Source organism: Rhinopithecus roxellana, chromosome 8 (genome assembly GCF_007565055.1).
Source record: "Rhinopithecus roxellana isolate Shanxi Qingling chromosome 8, ASM756505v1, whole genome shotgun sequence".
Lineage (NCBI taxonomy): Eukaryota > Metazoa > Chordata > Mammalia > Primates > Cercopithecidae > Rhinopithecus > Rhinopithecus roxellana.
In genome coordinates, this window is record NC_044556.1 from 41,825,680 (window position 1) to 41,836,282 (window position 10,603).

The 10,603-nt window shown below is 41.0% G+C and overlaps 1 protein-coding gene across 5 annotated transcripts in view; it reads left to right on the plus strand.

Moving 5' to 3' along the window:
• The window catches only part of ASH1L (ASH1 like histone lysine methyltransferase), a 226,326-nt gene extending 215,949 nt beyond the window's left edge, over positions 1–10,377 (plus strand). For all 5 annotated transcript variants that reach the window (XM_030937140.1, XM_030937139.1, XM_030937143.1 and 2 more), the window contains 7 exons: positions 1,765–1,855; positions 2,296–2,434; positions 2,550–2,722; positions 3,907–4,073; positions 6,288–6,328; positions 7,245–7,546; positions 7,884–10,377. In XM_030937140.1, the coding sequence (XP_030793000.1) occupies positions 1,765–1,855; positions 2,296–2,434; positions 2,550–2,722; positions 3,907–4,073; positions 6,288–6,328; positions 7,245–7,546; positions 7,884–7,975 (1,005 nt within the window). In that variant the 3' untranslated portion in view covers positions 7,976–10,377. The remainder of the gene's footprint in view (positions 1–1,764; positions 1,856–2,295; positions 2,435–2,549; positions 2,723–3,906; positions 4,074–6,287; positions 6,329–7,244; positions 7,547–7,883) is intronic.
• Positions 10,378–10,603: the final 226 nt, after the last annotated feature.

Below are 10,603 nucleotides of genomic sequence, written 5' to 3' on the forward strand. Positions count from 1 at the left end.
TGGTGGCATGCGCCTGTAGTCTCAGGTACTTGGGCGGCTGAGGCAAAAGAATTGCTAGAAACCTGGAGGCAGGTGTTGCAGTGAGTCAAGATCACGCCAGTGTACTCCAGCCTGGGCGACAGAAGGAGACTCCATCTCTTAAAAAAAAAAAAAAAAAAAAAAAAAACCAGGCCGGGCGTGGTGGATCATGAGGTCAGGAGTTCGAGACCAGCCTGGCTAAGATGGTGAAACCCCATCTCTACTAAAAATTCAAAACTTAGCCGGGCACAGTGGCGGTATGTGCCTGTAATCCCAGCTACTCAGGAGTCTGAGGTTGAAGAATCACTTGAACCCGGGAGGTGGAGGTTGCAGTGAGCTGAGATCACACCACTGCGCTCTAGCCTAGGCAACAGAGCAAGACTCCGTCTCAAAAAAAAAGAAAAAGGCTGGGCGTGATGGCTTAGGCCTATAATCCCAGCATTTGGGGAGGCCAAGGCGGGCAGATCACAAGGTCAACAGATCAAGATCATCCTCGGCCGGGCGCAGTGGCTCACGACTGCAATCCCAGCACTTCGAGAGGCCAAGGCCAGTGGATCACGAGGTCAGGAGTTCAAGACCAGCCTGGCCAATATGGTGAAACCCCGTCTCTACTAAAACTACAAAAAAATTAGCCAGGTGCAGTGGCAGGTGCCTGTAATCCCAGCTATTTGGGAGTCTGAGCCAGGAGAATCACTTGAACCTGGGCGGCAGAGGTTGCAGTGAGCCAAGATCATGCCACTGCACTCTAGCCTGGGTGACAGAGTGAGACTCAGTCTCAAAAAAAAAAAAAAAAAAAAAAAAAAAAAAAAAAAAAAAAAAAAAAAAGACTATCCTGGCCAACATGGTGAAACCCTATCTCTACTAAAAATACAAAAATTAGCTGGGCGTGGCGTTGCGTGCTTATAGTTCCAGCTACTCGGGGGGCTGAAGCAGGAGAATCACTTGAATCTGGAGGCAGAAGTTGCAGTGAGCCAAGATTGCACCACTGTACCCCAACCTGGCGACAGAGCAAGACTCCGTTTCAAAAAAAAAAACAAACAAAACTGAGGTTTTTATAAACACTATCAGATGTCCATGAAAGGAATAGCTTATAGAATCCAGAACTTGGTATTCTTAATGTCATTTATGTTAGACAGTGGTTTAAGTGAGAAGAGTACTGGACTCAGAATCAGCAAAGGTTAGTGTTAGGCTCACTAGAGGGTGGGTGGCTTGCCTAAGTCATTAAGTGGTTCTTGGCTTGGCTCTGCTATCTTTATATGTGTGATTTTGGGCAAGTCACTTTTTAAAAAGAAGAGATTTAGGCAGTATTTCTTAACAGTGTTGCTATTGTCATGTTTAGGTGCATAGTTCTTATTGTGATGGATGCATGTCAGAATGTTTGGCTTCCTTGGACCCTGGGCATTAAATACCAGTAGCATACCCCAATCATTGTAATAATTAGTCTCCCTTAACACATTTTCATATGGCCCCTAGATTACATAGAGCAACTACACAATTAGTGCTTCATAAAACATAGATTGAGATATTTAGCCTATCAGTTTTGTCCTCTACCTTCGCTTTTCCAGGTTTAACAACTGTAGTTGCTTTCATCTTTTTTGTATATCTGTGGTATATTGAAATGACTAAACAGTAAGTTTTGATTGATTGAGAATTCTAGGTTTTAGTTCTTTTTCTCTCCTGAAGAGAAATAAGTAAGCTGAATGTAGTAATTCCAGCCCTTATACATTGGCTTTCTGCTCCTATCAGGAGGTTCCCATGATCCCTCGGCCCCACTATGCCCAACCTGGCTGTGTCTACTTCATCTGTTTGCTCCGAGATGACTTGCTGCTTCGTCAGGGTATGTATTACAGGAGCTAACCCTACTTGTCAGAGGTGACCTTTCTGAATAGTAGGAAGTCTCTGCTGTCTCCTTCATAGTCATTGTCTCCATACGGCCTTGAATAGCAACAAAATGTAAGTTTTTATATCTGCAGTCCTTGTGCTTACATGCATCACCTCTCCACCAAATAATACTAATTTGAAATGATAGACATGTTATAAAGCTAATTTTAAGACTGGAAAAACACACGGGAAGCTCAAGAAATAGAATGCCTCCCTTATATTATTGTCGTAGTCTAGAATTGATTATCATCACTTAACACTGCTGCTTTTAGCTCTCTGTATTTATACTGTTTCAGATTATGAGTTCTGTGTAGATCCTGAGTCAAATAAACAGATGCCTAACAGAATTCATACAAGAATCATTTTATGTTTCTTCTGTGTTCTGGGTCTTCCTAGGTGACTGTGTGTATCTGATGAGAGATAGTCGGCGCACCCCTGATGGCCACCCGGTCCGTCAGTCCTATCGACTGTTATCTCACATTAACCGAGATAAACTTGACATCTTTCGCATTGAGAAGCTTTGGAAGAATGAAAAGTATGTGCTGAGGTCCTGTCCTTTTCTTCCAGCCATGCTGTACCAGCGGAGCTGAATGTTCACTAGGATCTTGCTAATCAGTTAAACCTCTCCCTTCTCACTTTTCCTTTTTTAGAGAGGAACGGTTTGCCTTTGGTCATCATTATTTCCGTCCCCACGAAACACACCACTCTCCATCCCGTCGGTTCTATCATAATGAACTCTTTCGGGTGCCACTGTATGAGATCATTCCTTTGGAGGCTGTAGTGGGGACCTGCTGTGTGTTGGACCTTTATACGTATTGTAAAGGTAAGTGATCTGGGCTAGTTAAAAAATGACCTCGGCCAAGTACAGTGGCTCACGCCAGTAATCCCAGCAGTGTGGGAGGCTGAGGCAGGCAGATTGCTTAAACCCAGGAGTTTGAGACCAGCCTGGCCAACATGACAAAACTCTGCCTCTATAGCCAGGCATGGCAGTGTGGGCCTGTAGTCCCAGCTTCTGCGAGAATTGCTAAGCCTGGGAGGCAGAGGTTGCAGTAAGCCAAGATTGCACCACTGCACTCCTACCTGTGCAACAGAATGAGACCCTGCCTCAAAGAAAAAAAAATGACCTCAGTGACCTCATGTATCCTGTTCATTGCCCACCCCATTCTTGTTGTCTGTATATGATGAAAGATTCTCCAAGGTTAGCTATGAAACTTCAGAGAGCTATACTATATTTTTCCTTTCTTTTACCTAGTGCTTTGTACTCAATAAACGTTTATTCTTTTTTATTACATTTAGTTAATTTTCTTAATACTGTGTTCTAATTTCAAATTCCAGCTTCACCACATTTTATCTATGTTCCCTTGGGGAATTTACTTAATCTGAGTATCAATTTCCCATTGAAAATAAATATTTTAAAGAATTCTTAAAAGATTATACAAAATAATCTACAAAAGCACTCAGCCTAGTTTATGGTTTAGAGTAAAAGCTCAATATATGTTATTTGTCATTATTAGCAGAGTTCAGTTGCCCAGACTGTTCTCTCAGAACCGTAGCAAAATAGTCTAAAAGACTATGTATTCCATTCCAAAATTGACAGACTGCTTGCAGTTCTGTGATGCTGATGAGTCCTCCTTGTCTCAGTTAAAAAGCGTTCATTTACAAATGTGCTTCCCTCAAATTTATACCTCTATTCTTTTCTTGTAACTCCCCCGTAATCTGCTCTGTTTTTCCCTCAAAATACTCCCTCACACATCCCTGCAGTACTCAGTTTACATTTCTGGTTTATTTCCATCCATTCTGCTGTATATTTACTTTATCTTTTGTTGACACTAGTGTCTGAGAACTCTTTGTACAACAACTACCAAATGCTTAGTTGCCCTACCTCTTTAGCTACCATGTAGGGTTTTAAGGGTCTAGCTGCTCTCCCATTGGTGTGTATGGGGTCTTTGGGCAGCTCAGGGGGAGAAATGGGGAAATAGGATTCCTTAACACTGGTTGGACCCATAGGGAGACCCAAAGGAGTGAAGGAGCAAGATGTGTACATCTGTGATTATCGGCTTGACAAGTCAGCACACCTGTTTTACAAGATCCACCGGAACCGCTATCCTGTCTGCACCAAACCCTATGCTTTTGATCACTTCCCCAAGAAGCTCACTCCCAAAAAAGATTTCTCGGTGAGTCTCCTTCCTTTCTTAACACTACATGTTAGGACAATCTGGTTCATGCATGAAATTCACTGAGCGAAAATCTTCACGTAACTCTCTGCTTCTTCATCCAAATTCCATCCCAAACTCTGGAAATCTCTGTCTCTATTTGGGACATTTGAACAGCATAAGTACATTTCCTCACATAGACTGTATCTCAGAAAATTGTTGATTATAGTGTTATACCTTTCCTCTTTTCTCTTTCATCTGTTGAATCTTTGCTGGCAAGTCCTACATCTGTAGGTTTTTGTTTTATTTTGTCTTTCACACCCATCATTTTAAGAAGCAAGAACCCTGAAAAACTCCTTTTTTTCCTCTCATTGAGAACACACCTATAAAAGAAGAACCTTCACAGAAAATAATTCAGTGCTTTTTCTTTTTATGCCTGCATTAAAAATGGAAGACATGATCATTATATAAAGTTTGTGAACATGGTGAAACCCTGTCTCTACTAAAAATACAAAAATTAGCCAGGTGTGGTGGCATGTGCCTGTAATCCCAGCTATTCAGGAGGCTGAGGCAGGAGAATCACTTGAACCCGGAAGGCGGAGGTTGCAGTGAGCAGAGATCACGCCGTTGCACTCTAACTTGGGTGACAGAGCGAGACTCCATTTCAAAACAAAACAATAACAAAACAAATAAAATTTGTGGTGGTGATGTTTATTGTGTAAACATCATGGTGACTCGTGTGTGTAATCTCAAAACTTTGGGAGACCAAGGCAGGAGGATCACTTGAGCCCAGGAGTTTGAGGTTACAGTGAGCCAATTGTGCCACTGCACTCCAGCCTGAGTGACAGAGACCCTGTCTCAAAAAAAAAAAAAAAATTAAGTATAGAAGCATTAAGAGAAAAAAGTTATGTATATACTCCACTATCCAGAAAATAACCATTTTTAACATTTTCGTTTTCTGACTTTTTCCTGTGTATTTTTTCTTTCAAATTGTTGGGAACCGTGTGCCAGTTATACGTTTTGTCATTCATCATTCCATAAAGATTTTGATCATCCATTCATCTGTTTGCTTTAATAAAACCCCGGCTGAGCTCCTCATTTTGAGTCTTCTTTTAGTGGGCCTGTCAAAATTCATAGCTGTCACCCTGGAATCCCTAGAAATAATCTAACCAGAGCTAGGCACAGTGGCTCACGCCTGTAATCCCAGAACTTTGGGAGGCCAAGGCAGGTGGATCACAAAATCAGGAGATTGAGACCAGCCTGGCCGACATGGTGAAACCTCATCTCTGTTAAAAATACAAAAATTAGCCAGGCGTGGTGGTGTGCGCCTGTAATCCCAGTTACTCAGGAGACTGAGGCAGAAGAGTTGCTTGAACCCAGAGGCAGAGATTGCAGTGAGCCAAGATTACGCCACTGCACTCCAGCCTGGAGACAGGGCAAGACTCCAGCTCAAAATAAAAAAAAAAGGAAAGAAAAAGAAATAATTTTCCAAACCGTCTTTTGCATTCTCTGCCCACCACCAGGTCTTTCCTTACATCAAGACTTATTTGGTCTTGCTTGCTCAATCAATAGCTTACTGATTAGCTTTGAAACCCCAACCTTAACTACAGTCATGTGCAACATGTTTCAGTCAACATTGGACTGCGTATGCAACGGTGATCCCATAAGATTATAATGGAGCTGAAGAATTCTGTCCTGTCATCTAGTGATGTCATAGCTGTCGTAACATACGGCAATGTATTACCTTTTCTGTGTTTACACAATACTTAACATTGTATTACAACTGCCTATAGTATTCAGTACAGTACTGTGCTGTATATATAGGCTCGTAGCCTAGGAGCAATAGGCTATACTAAATAGCTTAGGTGTATAGTAGGCTATACTATCTAGGTTTGTGTAAGGACACTTTATGATGTTTACATAACAGTCAAATCACCTGACGACATATTTCTCAGAACATATCCCCATTGTTAAGCAACCTATGACTATATTTAAAAGGTGAAATGGAGTAGAGAAAATCGTGCACTTATCCCTCCCATTGTCATCCTGGGAGCACAAAATGTTGATAATCATTGTGGCCTGCATATTAATAGAAGTACTAGATTTCTCATCTTGAAACAAAGTCACCCAAGTTGTCTACTGCTCTACTATGTTCCTTATCCTGAGTGGCCCCAGAGGAGAGCTAGCTTTCCCAGCTTCTACAATATGCTTACCTCTTCCTTTTCTTATCTGCAGCCTCATTACGTCCCAGACAACTACAAGAGGAATGGAGGACGGTAAGTCCTATGGCGGGATATGAGGATCCTAAGGGATTGACCAAGAGCTTGAATGGAGCAAGAAAACAAACAACTACCCACTCAGCTCCACTTCTAGGACTGGGTATTCTCTGCAGAATAGCCCAGGGTAGTGCCATCACTATGGAAGAACTAAACTTCAGTAGATGTGATCCCATTATGGAGCCTTAGTTGGAGCAACAGAGAGATGTGCAGAGATTTGAAACAGAACTCCAGACTCAGAAAAGTTTCTTTTAGATGTTTGTAAGCTTTCCCCATTACCTCAAGATATATCAGCTCTTGGTGCCTCTGTCAAGGAACAGATGTAGCGAGTACAGTTTTCACTGAGGTATGAACTATGGGTTCATTTTTGCTTATTTTGTACATGAGGATTATTCCTGAAGAAAGACGACAGAAGGCTTTTTCTTCAGTCTCCTCATCTTTTGAATGGGGGTATAACAACTGCTTTACCTACAGCAAAAGCTTACCATAAGGGAGAAAATATTAGACTATTGAGGTGAAAAAGGGAAGCAGGAAAATTTTTAATTCCATTTAAATATTTATTATTGTAGTTGGATTATTGGCATCACAGGATTGTGCCATACTTTTCTGGTCATGAAGCAGTCATTTAGAACCAGCTAAGCAATTTTATTAGCCCTTGTATATTTTATGGATTCCTATATCATTTGTGCATATTCCTAAGAGAAATAATAAAAGTTGAATTTTACAAATAAAATTAAATTTCAAGTAAAGGTAGTGATTTGTTCAAATAATAATAAAGCAAAAATGAGAGTCAAGTTTCTCACCTCAAGTTCTAACTGCTGGACTCCAGGATCTCAAGCCATCCGGAGACCTCCTTCCCTTCATCCCCTTTTCCTCCTCAAGTGTCTTGCACTAAATTCAAATATCCTTCTGGCAGATCATCCTGGAAGTCTGAGCGCTCAAAGCCACCCCTAAAAGACTTGGGCCAGGAGGATGATGCTCTACCCTTGATTGAAGAGGTTCTAGCCCGTCAAGAACAAACAGCCAGTGAGATACCCAACCTGGAGGAGCCAGAACGGGAGGGGGCCACCACTAACGTCAGTGAGGGTGAAAAAAAAACAGAGGAAAGTAGTCAAGAACCCCAATCAACCTGTACCCCTGAGGAACGACGGCATAACCAACGGGAACGACTCAACCAGATCTTGCTCAATCTCCTTGAAAAAATCCCTGGAAAAAATGGTAAGAATAATCAGGTTCATATCTAGGGTTTAAGATAAATGCGAAATGAGAGGGAATGGAAAAAAATTGTAATTACTGGTTCAGCATCCAAAATATTCTAAGAAAATGGTATAGTTCTTTCATAGGCTTGCTTTTAGTTATATCTTGGGAGTGAAACTGGAAGGTGAGATGATCTCCTCTAAAGAACCACCTTTTTCATGTAGGGCTGGAGGATGGTCTAAATTGCTTATAGGTCAGAAAAGGAATCATTGAGTTCCTGTGCTCTCCTTAGAGCTCAAATCTGGAATAAGGAGTAGGAGAGTGGTATTTTGATGAGCCTTTTTGGTTCTGTTTTCAGCCATTGATGTGACCTACTTGCTGGAGGAAGGATCAGGCAGGAAACTGCGAAGGCGTACTTTGTTCATCCCAGAAAACAGCTTTCGAAAGTGACCCTCAAAGAATGAGAACCTCAAGCATCTGGGATCCAGTGGACTGATAAGCTAATCAGTCCTGCCTCCTGCTCTCTGGGTATAGACCGGGGTGGGAAGGGTCTGTCCGGGCAAGGGGAATGGGGCCATGTTGTTGACATTAGGTACTTAATAAGCCTTGGAGCTAGTGGAGAGGGAGAGGAAGGGGTTCTGTCCAAGACAGTTCAGGTTAATTAATTTTCCTCTCCATTGCTTCACCTTAAGGGTTAATGTAGAGAGGAGGGAGAACCACACTGATGACCAGAACCTACTGGTACTTTATAGCATTTGCCCCTCCCCACAGCTTAAGTTTTTCTGTCATCCTCAGATCCCACAGGCATTACTAAGAAGCTACTTCCTATACCCAGGTATAACTCAGAATCCAAAGGAATAGGGCCAGGACCCTACTCCTACCCCGTCTATTCTTTATTGGCTCCAAGAGCTACCCCAGAGACCTTAAACAGAAACAGTAGCTGGGGCTTCTTCCCAGATACCTGACTAGGGAAGTTTCTCTCTCCTTTCTTGCCCAACCAGGTCAAAGTAAAATGTGAGTTGACAGCTCAAAGCACTTGTAACTGCTGCCCCTCTCCCTACCTCTACTCCCCAAAATGGAATCATGGGATAGGGAAGGCCCCCATGGGGTCAGAAGGGCACGGTAGTTCTTGCAATTATTTTTGTTTTACCCTTCATAACCTGTCGGACATATTTTTTTCTAATGAGAAAGCCAGGCCCCCGCCAGCACACATGCTGTTTTTAATGCGCTGTAGTTCTTGTGTGTCTGCTGTGCTGTGCAAATGGAGATTCAGTTCAAAATAAAATCATTTAAAAACCTACATAAAAAGAACTCTAAACCCACCCCGGCAACAAAAGTCACTACATAAACTGTTCAGCAGTATTCACCTATCAGAGTATTTGTTGTGAGTATAGATTATCAATTGAAAACACTACTCTTGTTTTCTTAATTGTACAGTTTTCAATGTCCCTTTCTTAAAGAGACGGTGTATTTCTCTTCACCCCTAGTCCCATCTTCCCTCACCCTCCTGAATGACATCAGGAGGTATATCCAGGGTGTCTCCTTCCTTCCTACTCTCTTGACCAGAAGTTACCAGACTATACTGTCTCTTTAAAAATAAAATTTAAAAAGCTTTGTTGTCTTTTCAGACATACATATGCATATATGTTTTAGATGTTCTTATAAGAGAAAAGATGGTTTTTAAATGTGCCAAGTTGTGTGTGTGTGTATATATATGTGTGTGTATGTGTGTGTGTGTATATATATGTGTGTATATATACACACACACACATACACACCTGCTGCGTGATTGGTAAGCAATACAATAGTAAACATGTCCCCATTACTTTTTTCTAATATTGGACCAATGCTGTCCTAATTGTACATTTCCCCTTATGGTGACGATGCTCTGACTCGTTTAGGTAGACACAATGACCACCTTCCATTCCATTGAATATTTTTTTCTTTTTCCCCTTTCTGTGTCATTCTTGAGGAAAAAACAAAAGAGATAGGGGATGCCAATGATCCCCTTGAGCAGAGAAAAAAAGCAAAATAAATATTTTATTAAAGAAAAAAAGAGAATTAAGAAAATAGTTTGGAGTATTTTCTTACTGTAGAGAAGCACTGTACATTACTAAGAGACCTGGGTATAAGATACTCACATGTGGAGCTGGAAAAATCGCATGTCCAAGCCCGTTTGAGTGGTTTCTTTTGTTTTTCATTGCAGGGAGTGGGTGGGAGGGAGGTGGGACTAGGGGCACTTTGGGGGTCTCCTTTTAGTCAAAAGCGAGAAAATGACAAGAAAGAGATTAAAATTCAATGTTTCCTTTATAGTGTTAAACACTAAAATTTTAAAAAAGATGAAAAAGAAAAAAACTTTGTAAAATGCGAGAACAGAAGCAAAAGACACTACGCTCTGTCATTTTATCTTTCTTTTGTTGAAAGACTAAAAAAAAAACTGAAATGTTTTTTAGACAATCAAATGTTAGGTAAGTGCAAAAACTTGTTTTTTCTTACTGGTGTAGAAATTAATGCCTTTTTTTATTTTTCAGTTATTTTATAATAACGAAATAAAAAGAACCCCCCAGCTGCCAGGCGGGTTTTGGTGTTTGAAATGCGGGGCAAAGCACTACATCACTGCAAATAGATACAGAGTTAGTCTGCATGTCTGTAGGCTGTGTGATTGCGGAAAATATAAATGCTGCTAATATATTTCCTTTTTACAAAAGCATATCTAAATAGATGATTGTTTTGATGTTAATCTTTGTAAATTATGTATTACCAATTTTAACATTGGATGTAATTGCATACAAAGCTTGCATCTCAATCCTTGAAAGTCTAGTATTAAATGGAAAAAACTTTTCCTAACTGTGGACTGATGAGCTTGCTATTTTTTTCCTCCTTCTTATCCCCCATTTATCTTCCAAGAACAACTTCATCCTGTTTCCAAGGGGATCTTTCTGAAACAACATCATAAACATGCTAGGCTGCACATGAGCACACTCACTGCTGTTGACTACTGGATAAAGTCAGTACTAGGATCTTTCTAGTCTGGACCCAGCCTAATCAATCAGCACAATAACAACACACACCAAATGT